The 20,749-nt window shown below is 44.5% G+C and overlaps 1 protein-coding gene across 1 annotated transcript in view; it reads left to right on the top strand.

Moving 5' to 3' along the window:
• The window catches only part of ALA3 (aminophospholipid ATPase 3), a 64,084-nt gene that overhangs the window by 20,555 nt on the left and 22,780 nt on the right, over window positions 1-20,749 (top strand). Inside the window, exons 2-10 of the mRNA XM_086510784.1 lie at window positions 10,871-10,936; window positions 11,040-11,101; window positions 12,193-12,274; window positions 12,349-12,459; window positions 13,040-13,117; window positions 13,208-13,304; window positions 14,213-14,319; window positions 14,478-14,543; window positions 14,631-14,752. Of these exons, the coding sequence (XP_086366910.1) occupies window positions 10,871-10,936; window positions 11,040-11,101; window positions 12,193-12,274; window positions 12,349-12,459; window positions 13,040-13,117; window positions 13,208-13,304; window positions 14,213-14,319; window positions 14,478-14,543; window positions 14,631-14,752 (791 nt within the window). The remainder of the gene's footprint in view (window positions 1-10,870; window positions 10,937-11,039; window positions 11,102-12,192; window positions 12,275-12,348; window positions 12,460-13,039; window positions 13,118-13,207; window positions 13,305-14,212; window positions 14,320-14,477; window positions 14,544-14,630; window positions 14,753-20,749) is intronic.

Genomic DNA, 20,749 nt, shown 5'->3' on the forward strand with positions numbered 1-20,749 from the left:
GAAGATCAGCTAGAAGTTTAGAAACTTGGTGAAATCTTGGTACCTGTCACAAACAGGAGCGCATAGCAATATAAAATATACTCGGATAAATAAAATTTATCACTTAATATGAAGCCAGAGGATATAGAGAGAAATAGATAGAGAGAGAGATAGAGTGAGAAGATCGACACAGTACTGGGCACCAGAAGATGGGCTTGTCCCCCCCGTAATAGTATCTTTATTACCGAGGAGAAGTCTATACAAGCACTTGAACGGAACGTATTACCATGTTCGTTCTAGAATAAGACTTGATGGTTCCCGAAAGCCTCGGCTTCCGATTCCTAGGGCAAAGCCCTATTCCAAGGAACTTCCGTTCCTTATTCCAAATCCTTGAGAACCAAGGTTCTTGCCTCTGGATCTCACCTTTCAAACTCAGGGCATGACATCCCTACAACTCTCTTTTCCAACTCTGTTTCCAATGTCCTCTCCCGCAGAACAACTCTGCTTTTCCGGACACGAAGTCCTTACTTGGAAATCCTAACTTCCGGATCACAACCTGAGAGACTACCTCTCTCCGATCCGTGGATCTACTTCCCAAACTTGGGTACGAAACCCTTGGGTTGATCTGGCTCTAGTTCCTCAGAGCGCTTTTTTTCTGCAGAGGCTCATGCCTTCCTCTGCTCCTACTCCCTCACGAAGAGGAAGTACACCTGCAATCAAATACTCAAAGATCATAACATGAAAATCGTTACCTTCAAAGTCTCGACGCTCGAAATGCAACTTGGTTCTCGAAAAGCAATTCCCCGGAAGAGATCTCTACATAGAAAGTCCTCTCTTCCAATCCTACACACAAAAGAGGTGTGTTCTCGGGTTCCTTCTCGTAAATCAGCCCCGTCTACGACGTTTATGGGCTGAAAACAGAGAAAAACAACAGCTTGTCGCGATGGAAACACGTTCCGTAGGCACTTCTTCGTGAGGGAACTCGCGCATTGGGTCTTGGCGACATCGGGTACACTTGGGGCAGCCATGGGCATCACCGGCAACGTCTTCTTTACGGCTGAAATCTGCAGCAGCATCTCCTCCTTGTGAAAATTGATTCCCCCTCTGAGTGAGGGCATGTGATGCTTTTATAGCTCCTAGCCACGGGCACGAATAGTTGCTCGCGTAGAGATCGCGGCCGTTTTTTTTTTTTTTTTTTCCGCTGTTTTGCTAGAAAAAGAGAGATAGAGAACGCAGGCTGATCTGTGGCCTTATTTATCAGATGGCTGCCCACTTATTAAATGGGCGGCCAGCGTATTTTAAAAATAGTCTGAATCTGCCCAAAAACTCAATAAAACCTTATAAGTTAAAAACAATGCTTTCATAGCACTTCCCAGGCGTCCCTAGATGCAATCACATGCACACTTGCAATGCAGACATAGACTTCCTCGCGAGAAAGCATCTGCTTTCCCGAAAAGCAATCCGCTTTCTCAGAAAGCATCTGTTTTTTCCTCAAAGTTTCCTCTGAACCCATCTTCATTCAAGTGCTTGTTTTTCCTTGTGCACAATTCTAACACAGTTCTCTTGACTATGGATATCCCCTTTCCGATGCACCCGTCACCCACCTTGTGACGCATCAGGAATACCCATCACCTAGTCCTTTCCTACCGAACTTACAGTACAATCTCCTTCACGATGCTCTATGTCACCCATCCTATGACGCATCAGAGATGTCCGTTCCCGGATGGTCGGATACTTCTTTCCGATGCTCCCTGTCACCCATCCGATGTGATGCATCAGAAGTACCCGTTCCTGGTGGCCTTACACATATTCCCGTTCTCAATGCTCCCGTCATTACTTTCAATGACGCACTAGGAATACGCTGTACTCGGATGTCTCCAGTGAGAAAAACCCTCTCACTTAAAATTCCAATAATTCATTTAGAATTATTTTTCTTGGTGTTCCAAGCGAGAAAACCCTCTCACTTATAAATCCAATAATTCATTTAGAATTATTTTCTTGTCAGATAAAGCCAATTTAGCAACAGTACCTGAGCAAATTTTGGCACATAAGGAAAGAAAAGTTAAGGGACAGGTTGCAAGACGCTATTTGGTGAAGTTCAAGAACTATCCATGTAACAGACTTGGACACTCCAAGTCAAGAATCTACCGCGACAACACCAAATAACCACTTCAAAACAATTCACAGTTCACAATTTATTCGACATTGGCCCGGCGGAGTTCCGTGCCTAGAGATATTGGCTCCAAAGACTGGCGCCCCTTTCGGTATTTCTTTTTGTATTAATATGTGTTCAAAGTACAAGAGTACGGGCAAGCGCTCACAGTCAGACTCTGCGTCTAGATGCTTGAGTTGTGAGAGGCCTGCTCACATATTTAAAGTTACGAGGGTTGCTAAAAGCAGAGCCCCAAAAGCTGAAATCAAAAGCTTCAAGTAAAAGCTTTGAAAATAAAGCAAAAGTTCTTCCTCTCTTTCTTTTAAGAAATAAAGCAGAGAGGCTTTCTCTTTCTCTCTCTTGCTAAAAATAAAGCAACGCCAAAAAGCTGCCTAGCTTTCTGTAAATCACGCTGATGTCTGTACAACAAGCCACGTGTCAGCCCGCCACGTCAGCAGATCAGGGTTAGGGTTAGGGTAGAATTAGGGTTTTTGATTTTAGGGTTGGGGTTTCAACAAAATTAGGGTTTCTGATTTTAGGGTTAGGGTTTCAGCAGAATTAGGGTTTCTTGTTTTAGGGTTAGGGTTTCAGCAGAATTAAGGTTTTTGGCAGCCACGTCATCACTTTGTGACATACCCCCCTCTTGAAAGCATTGTAATCGCCCTCGATTACGCCTGCAAAAGAGACAAAAGCCGTAAACCGTCTTAGCAGACACTGACTGTTAGTACCTACGTACTAGGAACGCACATCTAGCACATGTACCAATCGATAGTCACATCACAGGACATCACTAGACATCACTAGACATCACTGGAGATCACATGACATTCAACATTCATTCGGATCTTAGACCATGATTGATCGGCAATGTAGCTAGCAATCGCATCTACATCCAGTCGGGACCTCATCGATGCCCGATTGACTAACCCCTATTGCAACCATGTCTATTCGAGATCAATTAGACGAAAATGCTGCAGTCATTTTGTCTATTAGTTTCTGCACTTAAAAACAAGTCAAGAACAAATCAGTTTCATAGTCCGGAATTCCATTTCATAAAGTCATCCAGCAGAATACTGTCAGCTCTCAGTATCCCTGAAGCTCAAAGAGACATCGGTGACTCTTGTATTCGAAGATCGAGGCATCTGTTGACAAAGGAGCGGAGTAACTCCCCTCTTGTGCAAACCCACTGCACCAAATCTCCGGCCAAGCTGAATTCTGGGTTCCATTTGGAATAGACTATGCTAAACCAAAAACTTCAAGGTAAAGATTCACATTCCGAGGAATATCTGCTAGGTCTTCCTCCTTCATTCGCTTCGCATCCATTGCGAAGTAGGTCTTGATATAACCAAGAACCGTCAGTTCGCCTTACCTTCTTTCTTTCTTTCTATGCCAATTTCTGTTCTGGAACGAGTATCTGCTCGTTTTCGTCCAATTCGGGTTGCACCTCTAGCTTCCCATCATCGGGCACATCGCCTTCAAAAGGCTTCAAGAGACTCATATGAAAAACATTGTGAATCCTCCCAAGTATTCTGGCAACTTCAGTCCAAAGGAGATATCATTTATCTTTTTAGAAAACCTGGAAAGGTCCACACTATGTCATGCTAAGCTTATAAAGAAGCCGCTCTTCCCTTTTGTTTTCTTTCTCGGTTGTGCCTTCTCATAATGTAAGAGCACCCAATTCTTCTCCTTCAATTTCAAATCGCGACAATGGCGATCTGCTACCTTTTTCTATCTTTCCTGAAATTTCTGTAAAGCCTTCTGGACCAAGTTCACGAGAAGTCCCTCGTGAACTGGTCGGCTTGAAAGAAAAATCTTATCTTTCGCGCTAAGGAAGGGTAGAACCTTCGAAGCAAATTCAAAAATCTCAAATGGCATCTTCCCCATCAAAGAGTCAAACGTGTTTCACTGAATTAGCAATCTCTGATTGTCCGTCAGTTTGCGGGTGGACGAGAGCTGCAATCGCGTGCCTATGTTTTCCCAAATAGCCGTCCAAAACAAACTCGTGAACCTAGGGCCCTGTCGGAGACAATTGTCTCAGGCATGCCATGTAATCTGAAGACGGGGGCAATAAACAATCGTGCCCACGCTGTGTTCTCGGGAGATGAAATCCATTGCAATACTTTCCTAGGGCGGGTGGGTATGAATAAAAGGCTGTAACAATCCTTGTGCTTTATGCCTGTCAAACTTGACCTTCGGGCATACCAAGCAATTGCACACAAACTCGTCCATATCCTTCTTGAGTCTCGGCCATAAGAAGTATCCCTCTACCCCTTTCAAGGTGGTAGCAATGCCGCGATGACCCGTGAAAGGCGGACAATGGCATTTGGTTAGAACCTTTTCCCTCAACGGCTGTGTAACGCACAACATGGTTTTCTTCATCAAGTAGCCATCCCGAATGGAATAATCCGCTACTATCTCCCCTTGCTGTATTCAATTGAATACATTTGCAAAATCTGTTCTGTGGCGTACTGACCGACCATATCCTCAAAGTTCCTATGATGTATCGCGGAAATAGCCAGAACCAACGGCTTTCGGGGCAAAGTATTTGCCACCAATTTCTTCTGTCCCTCTGCACATGGACAATCCGGAAGTAAAACGTGCAAAATGTTTGCCCACCGCATCTGCTTTTCCGATAGTTGCTTCTGTGACAAGAAGTAGCATAAACTCCCATTATTTGTGAAAACCGTAAAATCGGCTTCGAGTAGGTAATGTCGCCACTGAATAAGAGCATGGATATCTGCCAAAAGCTCTTTCTCACAAATCTGTGCTGTCAATTGTGGCCTTGAGAACAATCGACTCTCGTAGGCAATAACATTGGCCTTCTTGCACTAAGACCGCATCTAGACTACGACCATAAGTATCACAATATACTTCAAACGACTTCTGCAAGTCCTGCAAAGTCAAAACTGGTCCCATAGTCAAATTTTCTTTCAAAGTCTGAAAGGCAGTCACCTCTGTGGATCGGGACTCCTTTCTGTGTCAAGACATGCAAAGGGGAAGCAACCTCTGCAAACTTTCTAATGAACCGTCTGTAGTACGAACACAATCCCAACTTCATGGACATTCTTCAAATCGGGCCAATCATGGATAGTCTCTATCTTGGCCGGATGCATTTGCACTCGGGCTGTTGACACAATGTGTCCCAAAAAGTGTATCTCTGGTAAGAAAAATTCACTTCTCTTCCCATTAATCACTAACTTGTGATCTCGTAATGCATGAAATAGCTGTACTCTCGAAAAATCTTGTTCATCATCCGGTTAAATGTCGCAGGAGCATTGGTTAAGCCAAAAGGCATCACCAAAAACTCAAATAACCCAAAAGTCGTTCGAAAGGCTGTCTTGTAGACGTCTCCCGGCGCGATTCGGATCTGATGATATCCACTCTTCAAATCAATCCTGCTAAAGCACGAGGATCCGTGTAATTTGTCGAGTATATCATTGATCCTCGGAAATTTGTTCTTGATGGTGATTTTGTTGAGAGCTCTATAATCGATGCACATTCTCCAAGATCCGTCTTTCTTCAAAACTAACAACACTGGAGAGCAATACGGTGAAGTACTAGGCTGGAAAAGACCCTTTTCCAAGAGGTCTTTCACTTGGTTCATAATCTCTTTGTTCTGTGCTCGGCTCACACGGTAAGGTGGCCAGTTCGGTGGTGTGCTTCCAGGAATCAGATCAATGGTATGATCTTCAGGACGAGCAGGTGGTAACTCGCCTGGCAGGCCGTCTGAAAAGCAATCGGCATGAGTGTGGAGAAAATCTTGGCGTTCTTTTGTTCATGTCAGAACATATTCGACCTTCATCCATCGTTCAGTTCTCTCCCAAAAAAAAGAGTAAAGAATCTGAAGTTCATCAAGTACAATCTCTGAGCCCTTCATCTGTCAAAGTCACTTTCTCAGCCCAATAGTCAACCACGGCGTTGTTGTTGTGGTACCAAGGGATTTCGAGTAGAACGTCACAACCTTCCAAGGCAAATACATAAAACTCCTCGTGCTCTAAACACCCCTGTCATTGCAAACGAAGTTTGCCAATGCTCGGTTTAATGGAAACATCCCGTTCAGGTGCCACTCGAACTACCTCCGCCTGTCGGGCGTAATTCCAAATCGAGCCGCCAATTCACAAGAAGTTGGCCTTGGCTCCTTTAAAAGAGCTTCGTGATCTTTCCTTTTGCCCTAAAAACGGCAAAGTTGTACTTTCACTTACTAAATTCGGTTCGGGTCCCACGCAATGTGATACCAGTGCTGCTTTTTATCTGCCTTTTCTGCCACATCCCTCAGCTTCTTTAGAACTTTCTGGCCTTTCTTCATCCTGTTCATTCGGTGCCTTGTTGGGGCACTTTGCGGAGATATGCCCAGTTTCCCCGCATTCAAAGCACTTCCCCTCCTTTATGTAGAGAGCCCTCTCTTGAGGAGTAAGCTTGGGTCTTGCATCCTTATCTTTCTGTTCTGGGTTGCTCTTTCTCTTTCTACTTTCATTTTTCGAAGTCTGTTCGACTCTTTGTGCCATGATCTCATTTGTGGGGTAGGTCAGACTGCCAGAGCGAATGGCAAAACCCAGTTTCGCATGACTCATCAACTCCTGAATGGAAGCTGACTTCTGTTCCAAGCAGTGGTCTCGGATCTCTGTAGGTAGACCCAAGGTAAACCACTCAATCTGTTCCTTGAACGAGATCTTCTTAAATGGAGAGGCGGGTAGAAAAGAGCTCCAGAATCTCTCGCAATAAGCTTCCACTGTATCCTTCTTGGTCATCTGAAGATGGTTCCAAGCAGTTCGTATATCACGTTCATACTCTCGAGTCAGCCAAGAAGAAATAAAAAGCCTCTTGAATTGTAGCCATTTAACTAGCGCAATCTTGTTTAATAGAAGTGTGGACCACCAAGTTCGAGCATTGCCCTTAAAGTAAGAGGTAGCTCTCCGAATCTTAGAGTGCTCTGAGTAACGTCCTCCCGCGAAAGCGATGTCAAACTGTTGTACAAAAGACAAGGCCTTCGAAGCATCTCTATAACCAGAAAATGTGTCAAATTTAATTGACTGTCCACCTTCCTTAAACTCTCAGACTTTCTTGCTTTTGGCTTCCAGAAAGCCATATTGGTTGGCTTTGTAAAAAATTCTTCTTCTTTGCATAAAAGTTGCTGTTGTCAGAGTTTGAACTGTCTATAGACGAGTCCTTTGTAGAACTTTCACTCACTGGGCGAGAATTAGACTTCTTTGCCTTTTTCTTGCCCTTTCCGAAGCGTTGTTTCTTGCTTCGCTTTTTGCCTTTTCGGTCTTCTTCGCTCGAGTCCGATGAGCTAGAAGAACTATCAGAAGAAGAAGAAGAAGAAGAAGAAGAAGAAGAAGAAGAAGAAGAACTGGGTACTCCTTCAAATCGAACACGCTTCTTCTGTTTCTATGCCTTTTCAAATGTCGACTGACTACCCAAATAGCCTGGGAAGTCAATGCCTTTCTTGTGCTTTTTGCCTTGCTTTTTAGCTTTGTTCTGCGCGTCAAAAAGCTGAGCAATCCGTGCATCAACCACCTCTTCTAATTCCTTCTCTGAATACTTCTTGTGAGCAAAAGGTTTCTTGAGAGCGGGTTTTGTGGGTGGTGTTGCGGTTTTCTGCCACTACGCATGCACTTCCTGGAAAGAAGTCTCGCTCATATATTTTGCAAATTTTGAGTCCTTCGCAAAATTGAGCATCATCTTTGTTGCATCGCCGATCAATTGTTGACGCTCCATCTCTCGAGGCTCCGCCTGAGTAGGCCGAGGCAAGTCATACTCCTTGCCGGAATCTTCGTTGCGATCCCTTCCCGCATCTTTGGATGCAGAGGGAGTCGATTGATCCTTGCCTGAAGCCATAGGTGCTGCGGAAAAAAATTTGGGATCAGATTTCCCGTAGAAGAGAAATCGGCTGTGCTCTGATACCACTGTAATAGACTTTGACACTCCAAGTCAAGAATCTACCGCGACAGCACCAAATAACCACTTCAAAACAGTTCACAGTTCACAGTTCACAATTTATTCGACACTGGCCCGGCGGAGTTCAGTGCCTAGAGATATTGGCCCCAAAGATTGGCGCCCCTTTCGGTGCTTCTTTTTGTATAAATATGTGTTCAAAGTACAAGAGTGCGGGCAGCCGCTCACACTCAGACTCTGCGTTCAGATGCTCTGAGTTGTGAGAGGCTTGCTCACATATCTAAAGTTACAAGGGTTGCTAAAAGCAGAGCCCCAAAAGCTGAAATCAAAAGCTTTAAGTATAAGCTTTGAAAATAAAGCAGAAGTTCTTCCTTTCTCTTTCTTTTAATAAATAAAGCAGAGAGGCTTTCTCTTTCTCTCTCTTGCTAAAAATAAAGCAACGCCAAAAAGCTGCCCCGCTTTCCTAAATCACGTTGATGTCCGTACAGCCCGCCACGTCAGCAAATCAGGGTTAGGGTTAGGGCAGAATTAGGGTTTCTGATTTTAGGGTTAGGGTTTCAACAGAATTAGGGTTTCTGGTTTTAGGGTTAGGGTTTCAACAGAATTAGGGCTTCTGGCAGCCACTTCATCACTTTGTGACAATCCACCTATGGATGCAAAGTAGATGGAAGAGTGTGAACTTTTGGAGTCACCAATTGTATTGCACCTTTACCTTGAGGCCTTTGGGTTACAACCTACGTATGCCCCATCCCAACGTGTTTGAAAGAGGGGTAATGATGGAGCTAGCACATCAAATGTACATACGGATTCAGTGCATCAGAAGTGGACATTGCTCTACAAATGCTAAAGGTAATATGCTCACTTCTATCGTATGACCAAAGTATGAACGGTCTCATTAAGTCATTTGTATCTATATTCCATGACCTTTCCAGCGGATACATGTGATGATAAAAGGGTGCTAATCACACTAAATCATCTATGGCATGTATGTCTGGCATGCTATCGAGGACATTTGCGATTTCAAGAGGGGGGTATGTCACGAGGCTGTGGCAACCACTAACCTTAGTTGTTGGTTTCTTTCCCTTGGCATGCTATCGAGGACATTTGCGATTTCAAGAGGGGGGTATGTCACGAGGCTGTGGCAACCACTAACCTTAGTTGTTGGTTTCTTTCCCTTGGTTTTCTTTAATTTTTGGGACGCTCTTTTTGAAGTCACAAATGGGCAAACATTGTGTAGCCAGTGTGAAACAGCCAACGCCCGAGAGTTTCACCCCCACTCGGGAAGGGCAGGTCGCCACGAGATGGTCGGGCCAGTTGGCACTGAAATCCGAGCAGTAAAAGGGTGTCTAGGCTCAGTTCAAAGTCATTTAGGCCCCTCGCTACATGATATAAGTCGGTGGGTACTAGGAATTAGCTCACCAAAGGCAAACTGGACACATGGCGGCTCCAAGCAAATTTACCAGCTTCAGCATGAAGAGGGGGCATCCAAATTGAGAGAGGAGGCTAATTTTTGAGGAAGTGAGCCTACAGTGTGTCTGAGTAGTGGCTGCAGGCGATCACAACTTTAATGGAAAGCTTGCCTTCTCCCTTGTCTCATGTAGCACGATGATTTGCTCCTGTGCATCTCTCTCTCCCCTTTGCACATATGGTAATGCCCCACTAGTTGGGCTTCTCAGATGACCATGTACAGTTATGGGGTTTTATGCACGTTTGCCAAGGCAAGAGCTTTCTGTACAGGAACCGGATTAGTTAGTTGCTAATCCCCCACAGGTACGCACAGTTCCATCGCGAAGGATTTCGAAAACGGAGAGTTCTCGCATGAAAACTCGTCCCTTTCAAAGGGGAACTGTCCCATTGTGTGCGGGAGCACTTGATGCACGCGTAGATGTGGTCGCTCCGTCCAAAACGATCCAAAACAGAAAATTACAGCCTGCTTTGTTTTTCTGTAGGTTTGGGTTTCGCACCTTAACTGCAAGACATCGCCAGGGGAGCCTCGGGAAAGCCTTGTGATGCTTAAACGGGGCTTTGGGCACTTGACATAGATAAAATAGGGAATTATAGCACATTGAAGTTGACCTGCAGGCTGCAGCTCACTAGAAAGCTTCCAAATCTCAAGGGAAAGTGTCCTTGACGTGTATTTTTGACCTATAGAGGTTTTTGTGCTGTCATGCTAGCGAAATTGGGTAAAAAACCTGGAATTACAGCCATGGACAGGTTTGGACAGCTTGGTGAGAGTTAGGTGAATGTGTTCGCATTGTCTATTTGCAATAAGAATAAAGAAATACCGAAAGGGGCGCCAGTCTTTGGGGCCTACAGGCTATTGGGTAGGGATGATAGGGGGAGGGTGGGGGCAAGGAAGTAGGATAGGGGCGAGTGTAGGAGGGTAGGGGTCCAAACCCCATCTTTCAAATGACAACCATGCCATGGATACCTGGAGGGGGACGGTTGGACTGCTTACTCGGTTTAGGGGCACATCGTTGACTTACATCACACACCTTTACACGAGCAATGGCATCCCGAAACACATTGTCACGTGCACATCTAACCCTATGTGCATGTGGACAAGCTACTTCATGATAAGGGTTCAGTTAGCTTAGGGAGGCTTTAATTCCTTCTTAGGTTGACAGGTGTTAGGTGTTCTTTCCTTGTCTATAGATTGGGTTTTTGCTCACAGCTATTGTTGTCTTTTGGCTCTGCCAGCGTGCGCACGCGAGCACACACACAAAAAAACAGGCACGAAGGCAAACATGCACGTGTATAATCTGTTATCTGGTTGGACGTCTTAACTGTCCATAGGTTGTTCTTTTTCTTAGGCACAAGTTAATTTATTTGTTGGTATTGCAGGGTAACTCTATTTCAACCACAAAATACAATGTTTTGACTTTTCTTCCCAAAGGCTTGTTTGAGCAGGTTTGGAGTGTCTCATGGATTGCTTGGTGCTTTTACAATTAAAAAACAACCATTTTCTCTTCCATTGAACCATGAGGCTGATAAATGTGGTACTGTGTTGTAGTTTCGACGGGTGGCAAACCTTTATTTTTTGATGATTTCAATCTTATCTGCAACACCTGTCAGGTAGATTTTCCTTGTTTTGTGTTTGCTCTTCTCAAGTTTTTGCAGAATACCCAACCTTAGTCCTTGTATATACCCACTTCTGTGGCTTGAGCCACAAATCTGGCTCTTGCTTTTTTAACCTAGTTAACTCTCGCTTTATAATTATAAGACTTTTTGAGAAATTTTTACTGGCTCTGTGTGGATAATCCTTCCTAAAGACTTGCACTTGGGCTTTACCATAGTCTGAAGCTAAAATCAAAGAACATTCAAGTTTTGAAATAGTGCAAAGGATATGATCATTGCTGCAAATTTGAGTCCTTCAAACGCCATTGAACTTTGGCTTTGGACTACTTAATTTAGTATCACAAATGGAAATAGTAAGTTATTATGCAGTTTTATTGAATGCTTGGTATCATAACTATGAAGGCCTTACTGGTTAAGTTGCTATAAAATATACTTTGTGATGCATGAACAGAGCCGAGCACTAGAAATCTTACTTTTTGAATAATATGACTTTGCCATAAAGTAAAACGAGAGGAAATTGTGAAGAATTTTAAATAGTTGATGATTTTTATACTTTTTTAAAAGTGTACGAAATCGCCTATATTGCCTAAGCTAACCATCATCCACTGTAGGAAATTGTATTGTCACAAACAGGAGCAATTGCACGCATGTGCATTAAATTGGAAGAAACAGGGTTCACTTGTTAGCTTCTGTCTGCGTCTCCTCTGGCCTCTGTCGGCTCTTTTGTGATCTTTGTTTTGCCTCTGCACCTCCTGTGGACTTCTTGTGTCCTCATCATTCTTTGCTGCTCTTCATTGCTGCCTGTTTTTCTACCCTTCAGACACTTCAATGGGCCACCCAACTACCAGGTGCCCTTTCCTGTCACCTGCACAAAAAGGGATCCGGTTCAAATCTTCATCTTAGAGTCCAATCTTTTGTGCAGGAGTCTCAGTTGTTTTCGTGTTTAGTCTAGTAAAGCTCTGTTAGTTAACAGTAAAGCCTTTTTCTGCAGGTATTATGTTATGTTGTCACTATGCTACATCTGTTGAAGTTACCTTAGGGTCATTTTGGCTGTCTGACTCTGTTATTATGCATGTTCTTGGTTTCAGTCCAGTGAACCCAATAACAAATGTCGTCCCATTAACATTGGTGCTGTCAGTATCACTCATCAAGGAAGCTTTTGAGGATTGGGTAAGTATACCAGTGCTAGAGCTTCTGAATGTCCTACATAATAGTATGTTTACGTCAGGTTTCAATGATCGTAGAAACGGTTTATTAATGACAAAGCTATCAATGGGACTGCGGTTGAAGTTTTAAGAGACGATCGCTGGAAGAAATTACCATGGAGGAGGCTAAGAGTTGGTGATATAGTGAAGGTTTTTTCTAATTTCCTTCACTATCTTTCATATTACATCGGGAAAAAATATGGTGTTTATTGTTAATCTAAGGCTTTCTATACTGATTCATATGGTAGTTGCAGTTATTCAATGGGCACTTTTTACTTTAGGAAACCCTTGAAAATATTGAACTCTTGAAATTTCAGTATCAGTACAAGAAACGTTGCTTTTTGCGTTTGAGGCAATCATAGAGTACAAAGAATTGCAGTTGTGTAATTTCTATTGGCCGACCTATGATTTTTAAGTTTTGTGTGTCTATCTACTTGATACGTAGCAGAGGGCCCATGCTGAACATCGTCAGCCATTTTTTGAAAGCTTCGCCTCATTGAGAAGCAGTTTGAGGCAAGCCACACCATCAATCAGATTGATATGATGATTTTGCCCCATAACCATTTGTCACTCAAGGCTATAGTGGCCATGTCAAGTAGCAGCAGGCTTTAGGCTCGTGTATATCTCACATTGATTTCCTCAAGACTTGGGCAGAGTTTTCTGTGGCCTTGTTACTGAGATTTTGCTGATACATTCATTAGCCAATGGCAATTTGTATTTCCCTTTGCAGGTCAACCAAGATTCTTTCTTCCCTGCAGATCTCTTGTTTCTTGCAAGCACAAATCAAGATGGTATTTGCTATGTGGAGGTATTGTGGGGAGCTTGGAAATCTTTTGACTTTGTCTTTTCTTCTAAGTTTCTTATTCAGCTTAGATTGTGCTGTGCAATTGTTCTTTAGACTGCTAACCTTGATGGGGAGACCAACTTGAAGATAAGAAAAGCCTTAGAAAGGACATGGGACTATGTTGATGAAGAAAGAGCCAAGGATTTCAGAGGTTTGCAGTGATAGCAAGTTGATCTATATTATTAATGTGTTTGTAGGATTCCTAAATGCATGCAGTTTTGTACTAATAATAAGCTAAAGCTCGATTCTTGCAAGGGCTGCCTCACTGCTTTGAACTTCACTGCTTGATAAAAGAGCATCAAATTATATGGTCATACTCTACTTTTTAGAATGAGAATTGCTTCTAGATCATAGCAGGGACCCTCAATTTTGACACTACTAAAAAGATTAAATTACTTCATAAAAGCACGATAGCTTTATCGTCTGGTCTATGGTTTCTTCCAAACGTCTTCATTCCTACTGAACTGTTTCCATGCTGTTATGGGGCTGGATGTAGGATGAATGAGTTTGCATGAATGCAGAGAGAGTTTGTAAATTAAGCTTGAGATTGCATCAATTTCGTAGACTAGATGGTTCCAAGTTGAGAACCAAGAGGTGTTTATATAGTTCTCTAGTGAATTCCCGATGCATAACTCAAATAGCCCATAGGGAGTGTCACTTGGTTTGCAGTGGATGGCCACACCCAATTCATGCCGGGGATTGAAAATTGTATGCTAACCACCTCTCACCACCCCACTCATGTGAGCAAGAAGAAAGTGGCTGAGTGAGGGTAGTGGTGGCCGCCAAACAAGATCCTTGGGAGGCTGCTTGAAGTGCTTTATAGGTAGTAATAGGATGATGCTGTGTTTTCCACCGGTCAAGTTTATTTGTTTTGCTTTGCCTTTCCTTTTTGTCCTCCTGCCACACTCTTAGACAAGAGCTGTTCAAGTAGCTTTGGAAATTTGTTTGCTGCTTCAACTTCATTTCTATTCAAAATGCTTATGAAAGAATTTATCAATGTTTCTCATGATTTTGGCCGTATCATCTGTGTCTTCTTAACTCCCCATGTTAATGGATCAGGTGAGATTCAATGTGAACAGCCAAACAATTCCCTTTACACATTCACCGGCAATCTTGTGATCGGGAAACAGACTTTGCCCGTAACACCCAATCAGCTTTTACTGCGAGTAAGTATTTAAATCAGGGGCAGAGGATCTCAAGCTTCTTTAAGGTTCTGTCAGAAGGATTACTCTCTCTCTCTCTCTCTCTCTCTCTCTCTCTCTCTCTCTCTCTCTCTCTCTCTCTCTCTCTCTCTCGTACTGATGGTTTTGTGCTTTGTAACTAGGGATGCAGTTTGCGTAACACAGAATATATTGTTGGAGTGGTTGTTTTCACTGGACATGAAACAAAGGTTATTCCTTCTTGTTCCTGTTTTTTGGGTCATATCTTTGCACGTGTAAGACTTCATTACCTTTTACTTACCCTTGTATTTGGGCAGGTCATGATGAATGCCATGAATGTTCCTTCAAAGCGCAGCACTTTAGAAAGAAGATTGGATAAGCTTATTTTGATCTTGTTTTCAGTCTTGTTCACCATGTGCCTGGTTGGTGCCATTTGCAGGTTAGTTGCAACACTGCTTGTTATTGTGGGGGACTTTTTCTTCGTAGAACTTCCTGGCTAAGAATTTTTCTTGAAACAACTTGTTATCTCATTGTTAATTTCAGAAGTCAAGACTTCTGAACCCTAAAAGCACATCAGAGAAACTTCATGCTCCTCTCTGGACCCCAAACCTTAGGCTTCAGATACAAGTGTGATAAGATTATTACTTAAGAGTGTCACTCTGTGGTATCCAGGTAGACTTTCTGTGATGACAGGCTCTTTTGGCCCCAAAAAGATGAGACAGCCATAGAGACACTTTGGAGACTTCTCTTAGAAGTGAATAACTGCACGGCGAGAGAGCACATCGGAGGGAGCGTCAATGATCATGCTCATCTCTGGACCCCAAACCTGAGGCTGAGGTACAACTGTGATAGGATTGTTGCTTAGAACATCACACTGTGGTATCCAGGTAGACTTTCTGTGATGACAGGCCCTTTTGCCCCCAAAAAGATGAGACAGGCCCTTTTGTGTGACTTGCCATAGAGACACTTTGGAGACTTCTCTTAGGAGTGAATAACTGCAAGGTGAGACAAGTGACAATGTAGAGTGTGCCTTGCAGGGGGTCATGTATAGCAGTCACACATTGACAGGAATTGTGTTTTCCAGGGACTCTTTCATTTACAATTCTTGCTGTTTTGGCAGGTCTTGCTTTGCTATTAAGTCTCGGTTTTTCCAACCCTCTGGCTCTAAGCTATGTCAAGAGAGAGCAGAGCGCCTTTGTTATAGTTTTGAAGTGCCTCCTATTGTGTATGAATAAATGGACATTCAATGATAACCCTTTAACGGTCGGACAAGAGTCCAAGGACCCCTGTTGTATTGGTTGGACAAACTCCGAAGACCTGCTACGACGGTTACATGGACCTGGCTTAGCGGTTGCTTCGGTTATGATGGTTTTCACTGAGCCGTTGGACAGAGTCCCAGGACCCACTCTATACATCACATTTGACACGTGAAAGTTTATTGCATCTGCAAGTGTGATGCATAAGATTCTAAGAGATTGGTATGTGACAAGCTCCTAACATTGCACCACAATGATGTGCCACCGAGAGCAATGGGTAGAGCAGCACATAAGGCCGCCGATGAAAGGGCTGAATTGTAAGTGTGGGTGCCCGCAAACCGTTACAGAAAATGCAGGGAGCAGTATGGATTTTGTTGACATTTACCTAGAGTTAGTTTGTTAGTGTGACGTGCGCATTGCAGTTGAGCCACATGAACAAGCTACTTCTACAATCTAGCGTCAGTCTTAGTTTAGCTTAGGATCTAGCTTGGCACTTTGTGAGCCTCTTGCAGGATGTGCATGTTCAGGCAGGTCATAGTCGTAGTTGCATACTCTCTCTTCACAATACTATCATTTAAGCATTCAGGCATGTGAACAGTCCCTTAAGTCAATTTATTAACAAGTGACACTTTAGCTTCATTTTTTGTCACTATCGTGGTTTGCAAAGTATATTTCTCGACCATCATGGAAATCCCTATTTAGGTGCTCCTAGGGAGTCATTTCCCAAGGCAAGAAGCTGAAGAAGAAGTACCCTCAGCTTCGTCAGCAGCGTTTTCAGCAACAGAACTCAGCACCTCTATTCCAGCGTTTTTACCTCAGCATGCCAGCATTTTTTGCACCTCATACAGAGCATTCAACCACTGTAATAGGGAACGGGGGGAACACAGCCCAAACGTTCCGAAACGGCGTTCCGGACGAGTCCCGTTCCCGAAACGGAGATAGGAACAGAACGCCGTTCTGGAACGGGGTTTAACCGAAATGGTGTTCCGAAATGGGCGGAACATGAGGCGGAATGGCGAAATGCAGGGCGGAAGAGACAAAAGTAGGCATTTGGGGGAAAAAACTGGGCTTTTGGGGGCAGATTTGGGGTTGTTCGGGGAACATATTTGGTGCAGTTTGAGGGCAGGTTAGGGGGGCAGATTTGGGGTTGTTTAGGAGTTTATTTGGGACTAAGCTGAATGGAGGTAATTCAATCCTTACTTTAGGTGGACCGTTCCAGCCCCGTTCCCGTTCCGGCCCCCCCTCCTCCTCCCCGTTCCCGTCCCGTTCCGGACCCTCCCGTTCCCGTTCCCCGTTCCCGTTCCCGTTCCGGGTAACTATGCATTCAACCCGCAAGCCATCAGCGTTTTCCAGCAATGCAGATTTCGGCCCCTTCATCACCATTAGGTGCAGATCATAGTCACAGGACCATAAGCGTTTTCAGTACTTAGCCTTAACCTCGCAGTATCAAGCATCTCTAACACGTACCCATAAACATCCTAGTAGTACCAAGCGTCTAAGTGAAGTAAAGCAACCTTGTGTTTGTGCGGAGTACTAGATCTGAGTTAAATCCTTAAACTGACATTGGTATTAGAGCTCTGTGCGTGCTTCGACTTTGCGAACTCAAGGGAAGAACCACCAATAACCCAAGGAACCTCCTTCGGTTTTTTTTTCTCACCTTTTGCAGCAGTTCCTCGAGGACTGACTAGTTTTGACATCCGTCGTTGGTGGGAATTCTTCGCTTACGACTTCACACAGTTCCTTGGCGATTCCTCTCCCGACTTTGAGGCGGCTTGCTTCAGAGTCCGTGTACTGATTCTACCAGCTAGAGGGGCAGAACCCCTGGACACAGCGGTTGGTTTCTCCTTCCCACTGTGTGGCAGGGACCAGACTGAGTGGATTCTAGACTCAGTGATGGACTGGCTTCAGGCTGAGGCTCTCAAGTTCTATCATCACACGAGACTTGGGGTGACAGATTTGATATAGACTCAATGGCCAAGTTCTCTGTGACACCACCGGATACAGCAGGATGTAGGCACATTGTGGTACACTTTTTTGCTGACACGCAAAGTACGCCCTGTTATGTATATGTATTTGAGGACTCCTAGACAGAGGATGTAGCCCGACGGACGCACGCTCTTCCTCGGCCAGGGTTGGATAGACTCTGCAATCACGACAATCTCAGGGTCGCTCGGATGGGGATTTCTCCCCATCCAAGCAAGCCTCGAAGATAGCGAGGTTGGTTGTTGTTGCATCATCGGTTTTTTCTCACTAACTCCATGAGGATCGTCTCATGGAATGTGCAGGGATTAGGTGGACCCCGGCTTCAGTGTCACAGGGGTCGCTTGCGTCAGGAGCTTCAGCGATGCCTTGTGGGCGGTATGATTGATATTCTTATGTTTAGAGCACCATCTTTGTGAGAGCCGCATTCATCGATGTGGTCAGATTTTGTGTGGCCGCTATGAGACATTTTGGTCAGCTGCTTTTGGGTCTGGAGGCATTTAGGGAGGGGTATGTATAACTATTATGGACTCATGGCAACATGCGATAGTGGGCAAAGGTATTAGTGTGCTAGGCAGGGCCCAATGGAATACTATGCATTTTCATGGTTGCCTCATGGGGTTCGTGAACATTTATGCGCCCAATGTGGCAAGTGAACGAGCTGAGTTTTGGTCACATATTGTAGAGTCCTTGCCGCATGCAGAGCAGTGTTGTGTAGGGAGAGACTTTAACATGTTGGAGGACCCCTCAGATAGGATTGGAGGTAGCATACTACTGTGCACGGGGCTGAGTTGGCAGCATGGGAGCGTTTATGTATAACCTTGAGGGTTTCGGATGTTTGGCAGCATGCAGGCTTTGTGCGGCCCCCAGACAACTTATCTTTCTCTCGCTCTGACAATAGAGTAGGAGGAGTGAATCTATTTCGGATAGATCGCTTCTACGCCAATGACCACACCTATGACATGGGAGGATCTGTTTGCATTTTGGCAGGGACTACATTTTCAGATCATGCACCAATGATTCTTACCATGACAGACACACAGAAGAGTGGGAGTACGATGTTGCACATCCTTGAGAGGATCTTGCTGGATCCAGAGCTCAGAGAGCGGATGGTGGCACTTTGGACAGAGAGTGTCACAAAATAGTGACATGGCAGGTGTTGGCAGGCTGTTGACGTGGCAGAAAAGAGTATGGGCAGGCTGACGTGGTAGGCGATGTACGGATTCTCGTAAATCGTGCTGATAGGCTGACGTGGCACAGCATATGGAATTCCGCTCTTTGCGCTGACATGCTGACGTGGCCTATTGTATGGAAATCCGAAATTTAGCTGGCTGCTTTTGGCAGATTTTAGTGCCAGTTGCTATGCTTTCTGATAATACCCTTCTAGAAAAATCATTTGCCGTCGGACATATTTTTGTTGAAGACAGAGCTTCTTTTCCTTGTTTACATTCTATTATAAGCTGCAAGATCAATTTCTTTTAAAATCATGCCTTGTACCTCCATTAAGAAACATATTCCGAGATGATTTTTCATGAAACTGTTTTTGAGTTTACTGCTTTCGGGGGCTCTGCTTTTGGCATCCCTTTGTAAGAATAAAAGGAGACCAAGGGCCTCACTTCTCAGAGCATCTGGACACAGAGTCTGAGAGCTGAGGACCCGCGAGAGTTGTACTTCGCTCAAAGATTAATACAAAAAGAAATACCGAAAGGGGCACCAGTCTTTGAGGCCAATCTCTCTTGGCACAGAACTACGCCGGGCCGTGTCGACTCAATAAATTGTGAAGTGTTCTAAGTGAATCTCTCTTGTTCACGACAGAATCTAGACTTGGGGTGTCCAAGTTTGTTACAGTGGTATCAGAGCACTGTTGATTTCTCTTCTACTGGGAAATCCGATCCTTTTTCTCGCGGCACACCTATGGATTCCGAAAAGAATCAAATGACTCCATCTGCCACCTCTAAAGCAGGAGGCAGTACGGATCAAGCGGATTAGCGGAGAATGAGGACGGGCTATCCGGCCCTCGTAGTATCAACTCATGGAGATGCAATGTCAACAGCAGGTTGACGAGTGGCAAAGCAGATGCTTCAGTTTGCCAAGGATCCCCAGTATGCAAAATTTTTGACTCGGCACCCGATGGATGAAGTGCATACTCATTGGCAGAAAGCCATTGAGACACCAATCGGTCACAAAGTGATGACGTGGCTACCTGTCTGCAAAACCCCTAAAACCTGCAAACCCTAATTCTACCAGAAACCCTAATCTGCAGAAACCCTAATTCTGGAAACCCTAACCCTAACTGCTGCTGAAACCCTAACTGTGGCTGAAACCCTAATTCTGGCGGCAGAAATGCCACGTGGCAGCAGTACGGACATCCCGGATTTGCGCCGGGATTTACGGGCTGGATTTTCAGCTTTTGGGCGTCAGCTTTTTCTCTACGCAAGAGCAAGGAGGGAGGGAGAGAGAGAGAGAGAGAGAGAGAGAGAGAGAGAGAGAGAGAGAGAGAGAGAGAGAGAGAGAGAGAGAGAGAGAGAGAGAGAGAGAGAGAAATGAAATGAAATGATATATTAACGTCTTCAAAAGGCCAAAATGACCTATGAGACCATCAGATACAAAGTGGTGAATCTACTACAATGTCTGAAGTACTAGTACAAAAAGTACTGAAAGTAAAAATGAAAACTGAAAATGAAGTGTGAAATGTGAAATCTGAAAATGTAGAATAGGCCCTCAATGACAATCTGGGTGTCGTGCTAGAATGCCTCTGATCCTCTGCTGGAGTCTCCGTCGATGTAGTGTGCTCCTGTGTCTCGGTCGTGGTCATCTCGATCTCCCGAGCTCAGTCGCCCTGTCAATGAGGGTGCCTCTCGTATGAATGCGGGTACAACCCTGTGCTGGTGGTTGGTCTCTTGGCTCCCTCGATCCAAAGAAGTCTGTGATGTGTCTCTGCGACTGTCGTACTCCATGTCTCCTCAACAGACTATCTCTATGTCGGTGTAGCTCAAGTAGATATAGGCCAAGGCATCTCTGATCCTGATACCTCATGACTCTATCTAGGGGTCCAAAACCCTCCCTGAATAAGCAATGGAAGCGCCCTCGTATCTCATAATACACATTGCAGTGGCATATGTTGTGTAGCTCTGTCTCTGGCTCTCTACCGCATAGTTGACATATCCTAGACTCCGGCGGTATCCCTCTGAATCTACCCG

Source organism: Adiantum capillus-veneris, chromosome 4, assembly GCF_014529385.1.
Source record: "Adiantum capillus-veneris isolate H3 chromosome 4, ASM1452938v2, whole genome shotgun sequence".
Classification (NCBI taxonomy): domain Eukaryota; kingdom Viridiplantae; phylum Streptophyta; class Polypodiopsida; order Polypodiales; family Pteridaceae; genus Adiantum; species Adiantum capillus-veneris.